This window comes from Solanum verrucosum, unplaced genomic scaffold (genome assembly GCF_900185275.1).
Source record: "Solanum verrucosum unplaced genomic scaffold, falcon-dt-bn FXZP01000253.1, whole genome shotgun sequence".
Taxonomy (NCBI): domain Eukaryota; kingdom Viridiplantae; phylum Streptophyta; class Magnoliopsida; order Solanales; family Solanaceae; genus Solanum; species Solanum verrucosum.
This window is the reverse complement of record NW_026019984.1, coordinates 228461-244409: the sequence shown is the minus strand read 5'-3', so window position 1 is coordinate 244409 and position 15949 is coordinate 228461. Positions and strand designations below refer to the sequence as shown.

At 33.8% G+C, this 15949-nt stretch overlaps 1 protein-coding gene across 2 annotated transcripts; it reads left to right on the top strand.

The window, feature by feature from the left end:
• The first annotated feature begins 3669 nt into the window (after positions 1-3669).
• On the top strand, positions 3670-13477 carry LOC125818242 (ATP-dependent zinc metalloprotease FTSH 4, mitochondrial-like). Of its 2 annotated transcripts, none has more exons than XM_049497784.1 (7): positions 3670-3869; positions 6329-6416; positions 8207-8455; positions 8610-8855; positions 8948-9072; positions 10892-11368; positions 12134-13477. In XM_049497784.1, exons 1-7 carry the CDS (start codon positions 3843-3845, stop codon positions 13055-13057), a joined length of 2136 nt encoding a protein of 711 aa, XP_049353741.1. In that variant the 5' UTR covers positions 3670-3842; the 3' UTR covers positions 13058-13477. The 2 variants fall into 2 exon arrangements, with proteins under 2 accessions (XP_049353741.1, XP_049353740.1); XM_049497783.1 differs by having other exon boundaries at positions 8610-8864.
• The last annotated feature ends 2472 nt before the right edge of the window (positions 13478-15949 follow it).

Sequence of the window (15949 nt, the reverse complement as noted above, 5' to 3'; positions counted from 1 at the left end):
GTATATATATTATTTGTAATTAATCAAACATCTTTTAATAAAAGTATATTCACTGAATAATTAATTGTTAATTATTTAATTTTCTTATTATAATCTCAATATTATAATTTCAAGATTACTTATTCACTAATCAAAATAATCCCTTAAAGTTAATTTGCATGATATTATGTAAAAATCAGGTGCAAATAATATTCTTCTCTCTAGATACTTACACAAAATTGAAGAATTTAGAGAGTCATAAATCATATAGTAACGGGTAGTTTTGATTTAAAATAAGGTTATTTTAATAAAAAATGAAAAGGCAACCTTTTATAGTTAAATTTCTTTATAGCGATGTCGTATGAATATCTTTTGGCTATAATGAGATGTTATATAGAACATATGATGTAACATATGAAAGTCGAACTCAAAGAAAACAGGAGAATATTTTAGAGTGGTCTAAATGCATATGAGATAGATAATTTTATAACTTTGGTATAAATTTTATTCAAACGCTACTAATAATCACAACCAAATACTAAATAAATTTAATTGCGAAATTCAAAATTTTATAGTAGTAGAATATAACTCCTAATTCCAACAACCAAACCAAATGGCCCCAACATATCAATGAAATGAAAAGCCAAAACTAAAACCAAAATTTAAAAAAGGAAGATGGGACATAAGAGGCCCCTATGTGAGTAAGAAATACCAATAAGATATTAGTGATGATGAAAAGAGCAAAGTCACTATGAATACTTTAATGATCATTTCCATAAGTCTATTAGCCCTCTAAATTTTTTTGCTAATAAAAATGAAATGATTTTTGACTCACCCTAAAATGGAAATCCTACGTGGCGTGATTTCATTGGTCAATATTGTAGGATCCCCATTTTTAAAGAATCTTTTGAACTTTGTCCAAAAAGAATCTACAATTGAATCCTTACAAAATAAAATAAAATAACATAAAGTCCCCACATTCCTTCACTCAATCATTCAAAGTGAATAGTCTAAGGCATGATTACAATGAATATTAGAAAACTAAAGTGTGTTTGCTTTTCAAGAAAAGACATTAGAGTAGATGTTAACCATATGTTTATTTACCCCACCACATTATTCCTTAATGGCTAGGTTTGCTTCTTACTAAGTCTAAAGTTGTCAAAAGTTACCCTATAGGCTATATGAGATAATAAGATATATTTGTTTACTCCTTCAACTCAATTTAAATACATACACCTGTATCCATAATCTTTTTAAATTATCTATATATATACAATTCGAGTTGAGGTGAAATTAGATAGAATTGCGATGTTGAAGTACAAATAAGTTAAACGTTTAGGCTCGGTATTGTTCCAAAAAAATGGTATTATATAATGTAACATATAACTAAAATAAGAAAGTTGACATGAAAAAGTGCTACTAATTAGTATATGTGACATAAAGATATTCATCAGAATGAAAGACATGTTTTTTTTATAAAATAACAATATAATAATATTATATGAGCGTTAATATTAGCTTATAAAATTAAACATATTCACAATATAAGCGTCGCGGAAATACAATGCTATGATGGATTTATGATAATATAAGATTAAAGAGCAAAGTGCGAGTAATACACGTAGAGAGTAAGAAGAGTGCACACACTACTTAGTGGAACTTAATGGCTTTCCATGGAAGTTAGATTAAGGTGGTTTATAATGATGATGACATGGCCTTATTATATTTACCATTACATTTGATAATTGAATTTAACTTATATATATTGATGAGGAATGCTTAGGCCTTAGATGACGATGATTTGAATTCTTGTGAACGATTTGATTGAGTTTGTTCTATCCTTAATTAGAAATGTCCCGCAATAGTAATGAAATAATATTTCTACCTTTACAAGATAGGAGTAAGGTCACATACGCTTTACCTTTCTCAAACTCCACTTGTGAGATTATATTGGATGTGTTGTTGTTGAATGAAAATCATGTTAGGAACGAAAAAAATTCCTATTTTGAAGTGTCGTCCTCAGAAATAGGCCATGAAATATGCGAATTCAAATTTAGCTAGGCCTTAATGCAAAATAAAAAAAAAAATATTTCATGCTAGGTTTTAAACTCATCATATGTTGTTTGATACTATTAGTCCTAATTTGACAATAAAATGTGGAATTTGGATCTAAAACAGTTGACCCGAATGAAAAGATCATTTAGTTTCTTTTTGGGCCTATTTTGTCCAATACTCATTAGTTTGGGGCAAATAGATGCTTTGAAGCATAACTATTTAAAATATAGCAATTTAAACAATATTTATATTTTAGCCTTGAATAGAGCTTCAAAACTCAGAACAGTTTAGTATAGAATGATCGCTGAGACTTAATGTAATGTTTGGAGGAAAGGCCCAAAGAAGTTCTCTGGGTTAAAACTCAAAGTCATCCCTGAGTTTTCACATGGAGCATTAATAGCCCTTCATGTTTGCAATATTGGTGTGCTTTTGGTCCTCTTTCAAAATTTTACCTATTTTTTAACATTGATTTTATTCATAATTTATGTATGGAACGTTTAATCGTCATTTTATATATTTAATAGAAATAATAACTCCATGTGAGAGATTGTGAGAAAGAGAAACACCTTGTTTTGTTTAGTAGAAATTGTATTGTAGGTAAAGTCGAGAGGTTCATCACGACAATTTCACGTGCAATAGTGCAAAATTTTCTTTTCTTGTAATGTCATATGTTAAAATGTTCTTAGTTTAGTTGCAATAATATTTATACTAAACAGAACAAGGTGTTCTTCTTCTCACCTTCTCTCACATAGAGTTATTATTTCTACTAAATATATAAAAAGACGATGGAACATTCCTTACATAAAATTATGAACAAAATTAATATTAAAAAATAGGTAAAAAATTAGGGGGACCAAAAGTGCACCAATATTGCAAACATAAGGGACTATTAGTGCTTATGTGAAAACTCAAGGATGACTTTGAATCTTAACCAAAAAATGAGGGACTATTTTGGGCCTTTTCTCGAATGTTTGCATCAATTGCAACCTACTTTTTCCCCAGTGTTTTTACTATAGTTTTTATTTTTGTATTTGTCAAATGTGTTTTTGAAAACATTTTTTAGTCGAAACTCTATCGAAAACAATATTTTTACCTCATACAAATAGGGCTAATGTCTATGTATGTCGCCCTATGAAAATCTCAAAATTTAGACTTTAGTTTATATTTCTCACGGTAATTTACAATTATATAATTGCCAATATAAGTGGAGCTAAAAAAAATTAGAGATCAAATATTGGTGAGTAAAAATAAAAAAAAGAAACATGAAATGATTGAGACAAAACATTGCTCAATAACCACTCCTTAATTATTAAACTACTAAGCATAATTATCTGCTCGATCCATCTAATGAGCAACCTTAGCTATCACCATAAATTAAAGGAAAAAACCCCACTTTAAAATTTATAAATTAGTAGATTTAGATCGGTAGACATTTCTGAACATTTGATATAAACAAGTTTTACAAACAAATTTACCACATTAAACTACTCCATTTTGCAATTATTAAAACATGTTTCTTTTACAAATATAAAAGTCGGCATTTGCGACCTGAGATATTTTCCATTTTATTTATTTCATAGTAATAAATAAAATAAGCTACTATTAATTGCCCAAATATATTTATATCCATTTGATTAAAAAAAGAAAAAACAGAAAAAAAAAATCCATCTTCCTCTTCTATTTTCCCCTTCTCGATTTTCGATCATCACAGAAAATTTCTGAAGAAAATCCTCAAAGAAGCTGAGAAACATCAATAATCTGCATAGAGAAGAAAAGGGGTTGAAGAAAAATTCGATCTTTTGTAGGAGATGGCTCTAATGCGCCTTCTAACTCAGGTCACTTCTTGAATTTTCTTATTTTATAGTTGATTTTGTTTTTATTGTCTCTATTTGTTTCGAGGGGTTTTGTGTTTCTGTTTGCTTTTATTCGGGTTATTGTTGTTCACGAGATGTAGAGTAAAATGGATTTCAATTGAGTGGAATGGTTATGAATGATTCATATAATTGATTCGAACTTGTTTGGGATTAATATGTAATTGGTTGATGGTTTGAGTTTGAGATTGAGGTTGAGATTTCACTATATTAGGTTAGAAAAGCCCTAATTTTTGTAGTTTTATGGGTTTTTGTTTCCAAGATTGTTTTTTTTTTTCATATTTATTTGGTAACTAGAGGTAGAACAAAATGGATTCCAATAGAGTGGAATGGTTCTCAATGATTCGTATGATTGACTCGAACTTGTTTGGGATTAAGATGTAATCGATTGATGGTTTGAGTTTGAGATTTTACTATATTAGGTTAGAGAAGCCCTAATTTTTGTAGTTTTATGGGTTTCTGTTTCCAAGTTTGGATTTTGTTTCATTTTTATTTGGTTTATTGTTGTTGATTGGAGGTAGGATAAAATGGAGTCCAATAGAGTGGAATTGTTATGAATGATTCATATAATTGAGTCGAACTTGTTTGGGATTAAGACGTTATTTGATTGATGGTTTCAAATTGAAATTTCACTCTATTATGTTAGAGAAGCCCTAATTTTTGTAGTTTTATGGGATTCTATTTCAAAGATTGGATTGTTTTGATAGTCGTAGTGTTTGGACCAGCTGCTCAAACCTCGACTAATTCCATGGGTGCCTTCTATCTAGTATTTCCCACCGGCATAGCTACCGAGCAACCTTGTCCATCAAGGCTAGCGAAGATGAGAATAAACCACCTAGTGTTTTTGCCTCCAATGGGATTTAAACATGAAACCTTATGGTTCTCAACCTGCTTCATTGACCACTACGCCACACCGTTGGGTGCAAGATTGGATCGCTTTTTCTTTTTGATTAAATTATTGGAGATTTCAGAGTAATTGGCTCGTTCATAACTTGTGGTTTCTATTTTTCGTTTATTAGGGTTGTTTTAGTGTTATGCAACTGTCTTCCAAGTATGCTGTTTTCCTGTGGCGGTAGCTTTATTTCTTTTTGCTTGCTATAGTATTGCTCATGAAGCTGAAAATTTGTCTTATCTTTTTATAGTTAATTATTTTATGCCTAGTCTCATTTAGCTTATGGGTGCAATACCAGCTAGTTAGGATAAAGGCTTAGCTGTTCGTGCCAAGTCTCAAATTTGATTTGGTGTTTTTCATTTATCATTTTACTCTGGTTAGAGTCTTATAAGTTGTGCAGTGATAAGTATGAGATATAGAGAACCTCTAATTTTAGAGAATTGCTAATTTGACTTAAAAGTCGTATTATTTAATTGGAATGAAATGGACTTAAATAGAGCAAAATGGATAAAGATGATTCATCTAACCAACTCCATCTAATTTTGAATCGAGGTATAGTTGATTCATTGAATCTTATCTAGCTCAGATGGATGTGTTTTACCATTTTTTTTGTTCTAATGAGAAATACTCATATTCTGGTGAAAAAAGATATGTCTTCTCAGCTGCCCTTTTTAGATCGGTGGTATGTAATTTGGCAGTTTTCTGCATCTGAAGATGCATGTTTTAGAGAAAAAGCTCAAAATAGTCCTTTATCTTTGGCTTTAGACTCAGTCATCCCTCTTCTTTTACATGGAGCAACCTTCAAGTTTAAAATACTGGTGCTCTTCTAGTGTCCTCTCTAACTCTGTTAGTTTCTTAACGTTTGAACTCAGATCCTTTGCACGTGGGATACACGTGAGAAATATTCCCTGAAACCACCCGTATCATGCATTTTGTGGTGTATTTGGACAGAGAGATGTTTTGATGGGTTATCAACTCCTATTTCTATCCTCAAAGCTAGATGTCTTTTTTGGTTATATAGTTGGCTAAATTTAACCTCTATCAACTGTCCTGTAAATCTTTTGAACTTTGTCAGCCTTTTGGTTTAAGCCTAGCTTTTTGTTTAGTTTATAGCTGACTTTTGTCCTCTGAATTCACTCTTTTGTACAATCTGCATCTTCTTGATGCGTTTAATGAAATCATCTTACTTCTTCAAAAAAAATCCCAGACCCGTCTCTTATTTCTGAGGCAAGAATTAATGATTCACTACACTCATCCCACTAGAAATAATTTTGAAGGTCATATAATGTTACGTACCTACTTTTTAAAATGTTGACTATATTTATCTCAGCTTACTGCTGCTCTCAAAAATACTATATATGTAATCTGTAGGGTTTTATGTAAGCAAACACAAAAATATGAAGGAAAAAAAGTTAATGACCCAGGTCCTAATAGATAGGGGATGCGTTTGAGCTTTTTTCCATGTTCTATGATAGCTCTTATCTTGTTTCTCTTTTCTCATGTGTGTAATAATACCTTTTTTGTTCTACAGGTTGAAAGGCAACAATCTCAACTGAGGCAGATTAGCTCTTTGTTCAATCGAACATGTCTTTCCTCTGGACGGATCATAGGAAGTGAAGGTATGCTCTGAGATTTTGGCACTGATGGAGGAGAGTTTCTTTATTTTTGTGGTCTACATAGATATCATATCATAAGGTTGATAATATGGAACTTCTTTTCCAGGGCATTTATGCTTAACTTTTCGTGTGATATTTATTATCCTCTAAAAAGCTGAGCTGTTGTGTTCTCTAAACTGAACAATGGCCATCCCTTAAATTTTATGAAATATACTAATGACCGTACTGGCTGATAATGCAGTCACCCCTTCTCCCCCCCACCCCCACCTCCGCGAAGAAGGATTGGTTACAAAATGTTTATGCACTAATCGTCATAGGCTCATGCTGGTTAATTTAGTTTAAAGCACCTAATAATGGATGAAAGAAATTAAAAACATTAGAGTAAAAGGAGAAAAACGGAAGACCTTTTTTTATCAGTAGCTTTAAACGTAAATCCTTGTTTGTAGTGGATTCAAATTGAAGGTGCAAAAAATAAAATACATTGATTATAACATTGAAGGTCAACAGGTGAGCTAATTTATATTCACTATCAATTATTTAGGGGTACGCTATCTAGAAGACAAGGTTCAGTAAGTTGAAGAGTGAGTTAGGAGAGTGACATGAATCATGATAAATGTACCAAAGGAAGTGGAAGAAAATTATCTAGATGTTGAAATAAAATTATCAAGTCGACCTCTCTGATCTGCTTTTATTTAAAAAAAGATTTGTTAGACTTGCACATCTGTAGAAACAATTGAACATTTGATATTTTCTTGTAAATTATCTCCATTTCTGCATACCTCTGTATGCGGCCTGCCGCTAACAAAAAACTGCTTTGTATTTAAATGACAGACATGTTATCGATATAGATTAAATTTTGCTTATAGATGGTTTCATACTGTTGATGTCCCCCCTGCACTTTATTGTTTTACAAGAGAAAGTTAGAAATCAATTTACCATTTTGTGTAAATGAATTAGCAACCTCTCGAGTCAAACACAATTCTTTTTCAGTAGTATGCTTCCAATTCTTATCACTTTTTGCTATTGGTGTAATTCAGAGTATATAGATGACCCTGTGGCTATTGTAGACATTCTAGGGTCCTTATAAAGATGAAGTAGGATCTAGGGATAGTTTTCTTTTTTCTTCTTTTCTTTTCTTTATCTTTTGTTTATGCCAGACACACAATTGTGGAGGGAGGATATCATGTCAATTTTTGGATACCAGCTTTGAGCTGATGATTGATATTCAAATGTTACCTTTATCAAAAAATAAATAAATTAACATTTCAGATAATAAGTTGGTGAATCCAAATCATTTAAGCAATTTATGTTCAGTAGCAAACTTGATGGAACTGAGCTAGCAAACCTCCTAAGTTAAGTGCATTCCTTTTGGTCATATGCTTCCATGTCTTGTGAACCTTAAACACAAATGGGTTAAATATCAGCTCATAAGTAAGTGAATGCATTACCAAAAAAAAAGGTTAGTGAATGCCTGCCTCTCAGAAGCGTACTTCATGAAAATGAGCTAGCAAACCTCCAAGTTTTGTGCAATCCTTGTTGGTCATACTTCCGAGTCTTATAAACCTTAGAACCCTAGTGTGCTAACATATCAGCTTATAAGTTAATGATCCATCTTATTCGGCAGAAATACTGTCGATGCAGTATTTGTATATGAAGCTACGATTTGTAACTTCAAATTCAGAGGCAACTTCTGCCAGCGTCTGATAGAGCCCATTTTCCATCAGACATCACCAATCTGAATCTTGAGGTTGACCTTATGTTCTTTTTCCAATCTGTCCCTCTTTTACGTGCAGTTCATGGAGTTGCAAATACCAAGCAAAGGTTTCAGTCTAGTTATGTGGGAAGTTTAGCCCGCAGAGTACGTGAAAGAGAGGAAACTAGTAATGCTGCATTTCATAAAAGTGATCCAGAGGCAGTCATAAGGTCGTTTGAAAGCCAACCTTCATTGCATTCCAATCCAGCGGCAGTGTCGGAGTATGTTAAGGCACTGGTAAAGGCTGACAGACTTGATGAAAGTGAGCTTCTCCGGACTTTGCAGAGAGGTAGTAATAATCAGATGTCTCTCATTACCTTGTATTATTTGAGAATGGATTACTCTAAATATTGAACATTTAACATTAATGCTTGCTTATGAAGGTTTATTCCTTTAATTAGTCTATCATGGATACCAATGACGCTGACAAGAGCTCTTTTCAGGGATTGCTGGTTCTGCTAGGTCTCATATGGAGGAAGAGAATATAGGGGCTCTGTCAGCTCTTAGAAATGTTGGGAAATCAACAAAGGATGGTGTTCTTGGTACCCGTAATACTCCTATACATATGGTGGCCGTGGAAGGAGGTAACTTCAAAGAACAGTTGTGGCGTACATTCCGGTCTCTGGCTGTGGCCTTTCTCTTGATTTCTGGAGTTGGTGCTCTCATTGAAGATAGAGGAATCAGCAAAGGTATAAGAGGTCTGCAATTTTTGTTTGGCTTTTGAAGCTCTATTCAGAAGTATTCTACTATTGTCTTTTTCTTAATCCATTTTCTGCATCAGGACTTGGTCTAAATGAGGAAGTGCAACCAACCATGGAAACCAATACAAGATTTTCTGATGTGAAGGGTGTTGATGAAGCAAAATCTGAGCTGGAAGAAATTGTTCACTATCTCCGAGATCCTAAGGTGAGTTAATCTGAGATGTTTCTTTGTAATCACAAGCAATTCAGTGACTTCATCTGCGGTATAGAAGTCCTATATTTGATATTTGAGTCACTAATCCAGGTAAGTAAACAAAAATAACACAGTGATGAATTTTGTTCTTTGGTGTTCCACACATTATTATACTAGAAATGCAGGACTGAAGTTCATCTTTTACGACAGTGTTTTCACCAGCTCTCTTTAAACACCCATCTGAAAATATGCCAAGGATAGAAATGTGGGGAAAACACATTTTATCATTTGTTAGGAATCTAAGGTTCTTCCCTTGGGTTCTCATAAGTAGGTCCTGATCATTCAATAGATTCAGTTGTTGAACTCCGATTTGGTTAAGTGCCATAATTTTGGGTTATGCTACTATGGTACCTAAACACAGATGTAAAGCCTGAACCGTGATAGTCAAATCAGGTGAGGATCACTTATTTACATGTCCATTTTGTGAATAGTGTATTATATATGTGATTGAAAACACTGGGAAAGTCGAGCTAGAATTTTATTTTAACACGATCCTTAATCAAGCTGGTAACTCAACTGACAAGCCGTAAATGAAGTGTAATGAAAGATGAAAAGCTTTTGAAATATATAAACTACCATGTTCAAGATTTTTACGATCATCAGCAACATGTCAACAGAAATTTTATGGAACTTGATAAATCTAGAATCATGTAATAGTATGTAGTCACAGGCTCACAGCTAACAATTTGGTTATATGATACACATATTATAGGTACAGGCTTAATTCAAAATATATCACAGGGTACATATCATATATGGTAAGATTCTGCAACTTTATTTCAGCACCAAATCTATTATTTGATCTGCAAAGATTTGTTTTAACTTGCTCTACAAAATGAGTGTAATAAGCCTTTCCAGTCCTATCTAACTGATCAAGAGTGGTGATGCTTCTAATTGGTGGTGCATATTCAGTGGTGTTAGGTTTTCAGTTTGACCGGGGTTGGTGGGTGGGTGGGGTGGTGGTGGTGGTGGTGATTGCAACTGTAAAAGCGTGCTGTTGCTTAGCGTTCCTTATCTATGATTGTGGAGGCAACTTAGAGAACAACCTGGTTGTTGGTAGTACTATGAAAAGAGAAGGAAACTAATGAAGGAAGAACAAGAATGAAGCATACAAAAGGTCATACGTGGCTAAAGTTGTAGCTTTGTGCATTACAGCTTTTATTAAGAATGAATTAAAAAAACTAAGAATAAAGAATATAAGAAAACATGGTGTCTGCTTGTAAGTTTAACCCAGTATGGACTGCCATGAGCTGAGCTACACAGGAGCTTAAATGAAAGTCATTAACTGTAACTAAAATTGTTTAATTCTGTATTTTCATTAACTTTTTATAACAATTCTGTTTAAAACCAAACCCAAAAAAAATCGTGGATATTGAGGTTGCGACCTCCCTAAGCTTGAAGTAGCTACACCATTATTAATACATTCTAGTGGAATCAGCTGTTTTTTTTCAGTCTTGATCAACCGATAGATACCCTTTGGAAGTAAAAGAGGAGAAAAGGTACAAACCAGAAGGTTTTTGGTGTCTATATGTGCTTTTGCTTACTTTCCTTGTGTTAAACCAAATCTTTTTAACTGTTGCCTATAGTTTCCACTTCAGTCAAAGATACTTATCTTGGACAGTCAAGTATGTAATGTATGACACACTTATTCTGATTAGTAATGGTGGTGATATATGGCTCATATGTGTCGACGTCTTATTAGCTGCAGTATTATCAGTCAACATTAGCCCAATCTATTTAATTGCTCATTTCAGCGAACTTTTGGGTACAGCGTTTCACTCGTCTTGGGGGAAAGCTCCCAAAAGGAGTATTACTTGTTGGCCCCCCTGGAACTGGTAAGACCATGTTGGCGAGGGCCATAGCTGGAGAAGCTGGGGTTCCCTTTTTCTCATGCAGTGGCAGTGAGTTTGAAGAAATGTTTGTTGGTGTCGGAGCTCGCAGAGTGAGAGACCTTTTTGCTGCTGCGAAGAAGCGATCACCATGCATTATATTCATTGATGAGATTGATGCCATTGGAGGAAGCCGTAACCCAAAGGATCAGCAATATATGAGGATGACTTTAAATCAATTGCTTGTTGAGCTGGATGGCTTCAAACAAAATGATGGAATCATTGTGATTGCTGCCACTAATTTTGCTGAGTCACTGGATAAGGCATTGGTGAGACCTGGACGATTTGATCGCAACATTGTAGTCCCAAATCCTGATGTTGAAGGGCGGAAGCAGATTTTGGAATCTCACATGTCAAAGGTAATCTTTCTGAAACTGGGACATTTCTGGTGATGCTGCAGTTTCCAGATTATTACTGTCACAATCTATCAGTAGTGTGTCTCAGCTATATTGTGCTTGCTATAAACAGCCAGTACACTGTCCTGTTTTATTTTCGCATGTAGTGTGTTATATGATAAACCAATTGTGCATCCTATCGTCTTTCCTTAGTGTTGTGGTAATATATTTTCATTTACCCTGCACATTAATGGGTGGATCATTTAAAGTTTTTGAAGATGCAATAAATGTTGTCATCTCCAAAAGCTTCAGTGAGTGGATATCTTTTCCTGTTTCATTTTGCCTTTGACTTATTTCACTTTGTCATTGATTCATCATTTCTTATCTAGATTCTAGACGCTATTTATTTATTTTAAGTTGCTTTCTCTTTCAATTTTTAGGTCCTAGAATAAAAATGAGTCACTATGTCTCGCTGTGTTTCTTGTTTTTCTTCAAACCTGTTTTGTAAAACATTTTTCTTGAGCCGAGGTTTATCGGAAACAACCTCTCTACCCCACAGAGATAGCGGTAAGGTTTGCGTACACCCCACCCTCCCCAGACCCCACTTGTGGGATCACACTCGGTATGTTGTTATTATGTCATGCTGTGTCAAGCTTCCTTTTTTCCATGTTTGGTTTATGTAAATCCTCTCATTCTTGGACAGCTGATGCAATGTGAATATGATATCCTATAAGGGGTCTGTTTAAGATCATTGCTACTTTCTCATCCAAAGAATATCCTGTTTGGCAGATTCTGAAGGCGGATGATGTTGACCTTATGATCATTGCTCGGGGGACTCCTGGATTTTCTGGTGCAGACCTTGCAAACTTGGTGAATATCGCTGCTGTGAAGGCTGCTATGGATGGTGCCAAAGCCGTAAGCTTGGCTGATCTAGAGCATGCTAAGGACAAGATCATGATGGGAAGTGAGCGCAAATCAGCTTTTATATCCCAAGAGTCGAGAAAACTCACAGCATACCATGAAGGTGGTCATGCACTTGTAGCTATTCATACAGATGGGGCTCTTCCGGTGCACAAAGCAACTATTGTTCCACGAGGAATGGCTCTTGGTATGGTTGCTCAATTGCCTGAAAAGGACGAGACCAGCATCTCCCGTAAGCAGATGCTTGCTCGACTTGATGTTGCCATGGGTGGGCGAGTTGCTGAAGAGCTCATTTTTGGTGAAAGTGAAGTAACTACTGGTCCATCTGATGATCTCAAGCAAGCAACCAAGCTAGCCAGAACCATGGTCACCAAGTTTGGTATGAGCAAAGAAGTGGGGCTCGTTACTCACAACTATGACGATAATGGGAAGAGCATGAGCACCGAGACTAGACTTCTAATCGAGAAGGAAGTAAGAGAATTACTTGAAAGGGCTTACAACAATGCAAAAACAATTCTCACTACCCATAATAAAGAGCTTCATGCTCTTGCTAATGCATTGCTTGAGAAGGAGACACTAACCGGAGGCCAGATCAAGGCCTTACTTGCCCAGGTCAAATCTCAACAGACACAGCAGAAGCAACATCAGTCAGTATCAGTTGAAAGTACACCACAGTCCAATACAAGACCTCCCCAGAGTCCAAGTGCAGCTGCAGCTGCGGCCGCTGCTGCAGCAGCCGCTGCAGCTACTGCTGCTGCCAAAACCAAAGGCATTGCTCCAGTAGGATCTTAGCACAGAAAATCTTGGTAAACCATTTATCAGTTCAACGTGCATATAGTCGATTATCTTCGTGCAAGCCTTCCACCCTTTTGAGAACCATTGTTGAGCTGCTGTTAACGAAGGTGAAGTTGAGGTCAAAATGTTTTGTTAGCAGATTGACGGCAGTTTCATCATGTTTTATCAAGTGTATCGCTCATATTCAACTCTCGTTAGACCTCTTAATTCCCGTGTCATCGTTGTAACATAGATGGGCATCGTCTTTCCAAGTCAGATTTCAGCTTTTTTTTTCTTACTTTCCTTGCTCATCTTTATTGGATATGGAGTCCCACGGGAATAATGTATATTTTCACAGTGCAAGAACTTGGTTGTTCCATATCTGCACTCACTATACTGCTCTTCCTATATAAATGAAACTAGCAGATTATTAGCTTACTAGTGTTTCCATAATGCAATTTGACACTGTTACAATATCACCAGTTGTTTGCTTTAGTGATCATCATCCTTTTTTCACAATTTACTTGGGGTTTGTTTCTACGTGGTACAGTTTCAGCTTATCGAGGACAGGACCATAGATTGGAGAGTGTGGAGGGCATGCATTAGGATAGAATGTTTGTAGCTGGTGGTGTGTTGTCATGTTGTCCGTTCATGTTAGTAGTTGTAGTATTGTTCTTGAAGTTTCTTGTCCTTTCATTTATGTTATCATTTGTTATTTCTTGTAGCTCGAGTATTGTATGAAGATCCTTTTTTGTTTGTTTGTTTGTTTTTTTTAATAATGAAAATCCCTTTTTTTTTCTTGAATTTTAGCAAAAAAATTCATTTACAGTATGTCTTCCATTTTCAATCAAGGAGGAATAAAAGGTCTTTTGCAACATTTAACTAATAAAACAATCATCAGGAATTGGAATTTTTACTTCTGTAAAGCTTTGGTTTTATTTATAAGTTAACTAAATATTTGAACATATACATTTTTAAAAAATAATTACATACTTCTAAAGATTTGATACTAATTACTTTCTCTTTTGTAAAAAGAATGACCAAGTTTGACTTGATTTTAAGAAAATAAAGAAAACTTCTCAATTTTCTGTTTCTAAATTAAAGTTATGTCAAATAAATTAAAATGTCTTGTGACTTTTAGCACGTCACGTGAAAAATTAAAATTGAAGTATTGCTAAAAAGGAAATGAATCCTTCTTTTTAAAACAGACTTAAAAGAACTGTCATTCTTTTTTATACGCTGAGAGCAGCAGGTTACACATGTGAGGCACATGCACTAAAATTTCCAAGTAAATTCTCATACGTACCACATGTGAGGCCCATACACTAAAATTTGCAAGTTTAAAATACTCATACGTAACATATTAGTTGGTATTTTCCTTTTTATAAGCGCAAGAAATTACAAATAAGAAATAAGAAGATTATTTTTTACTAATTCACCCTTTAAAAAATTTGGAAATTTTTTAAATAAATGTGAAAATTATTTTTTACTAATTTTCAAAACGAATTAATTGCAAGAGTAATATAGAAAAAAATCAATTAATATTTTCTTGATTTAGTAAGGTGGACAATTGATATGGAGTAATTATTTTAGTAAGATGATCAATTAAAATAAAACGGAGGAAGTAGGTAGCATTATGTATCTTCCAGATAGTAACTTAAGATGAAAAAACGTCAATATTTTATTAGTCGACATAAAAATCATCATTGACTCAATTTTTGGGAAGCAATTATTTATATATTCTTATGGTAATTATGTCATATAGTAAGTATTTTGTATTATAAAAGGTTAATGAATAATTGAGCACACTTTTTAAGGTAAGACTAACTATTATTGCAAGTCTATAAATATGTCTATAGAAGTCAATTATTAATTATGGATAGAAAATTTCAAAGAAATAACTAATTGATGATATTACCAAAGTTAAAGATACTCATGCAAATAATTGTTATAAATAGTATAAGAAAAAGACAATTTTTCCCAAACAGAATTTTTTTTCTCCCTTTTATTGAATTGACTTTGATTGATAGAGGTAGAATGTCAACATCAGACATAGAATATATGAGAGTGATAAAAGAAGGAGAAGCTTCTCGCATAGTCCTATCGTATGAGTTTATTGATAAGTTAAAGAAATTGGATTGGGATAATATTTTGAAACGAGATATGATGATTTCACTTCAACATGATGAGAAGTTATTGTGTGCTTCCAAACAAACAAATCCATCTTAATTGATACCTTTTCTTGTTTTGTTTTTGTTATTCTACGTACATTATATTATATTGGAAGAAGTTGTTGTCTTTCATACAGAGGCGAATCCAGGATTTCAAGAAAACGGGTGCACCATTGCTTTAGAATTTCGTTTTTTTTTTATAAAAAAACTAGTGTTATTAGTTACTACAAAAATTGAAGTGAATTGTGGTTGGCTGAGATTGAACTCAAGACCTTGGTGTTAAAACCTGACTGTCAAACCAGTGAACCATCCAGCAACTTTAAGAACAGGTTCACAAGTGTTTATTTAATATGTTCTTTAATAATTATACAAGTAATATATCGAGTTTAGTCGGATGACCACGGGTTCGGGTGACCCAATTTTTACACATAAATTCGCCACTGTTTTCATATATTTATTGATTCATTTTCTTAAGAAATCTTATTTCAAGCTGATCTAATTGATTGATGTTGTGGTAACTCACATGGATATATATATATATTGAAACTAACACAACCATGATCAATGAATGTTGGATTGTTTTTGTTTAAGTCAAAAAGTTTATTGGAAACCACCTTTATACCTTGGAGGTAGGGAAAAAGTTTGGATACACTTTATTCTCTTTAGATCCTCCTTTGTGAGAATACACTGGATATATTATTATACTTGGGGTTGTTAGGTTTAGAAGTAAGTCAAATAA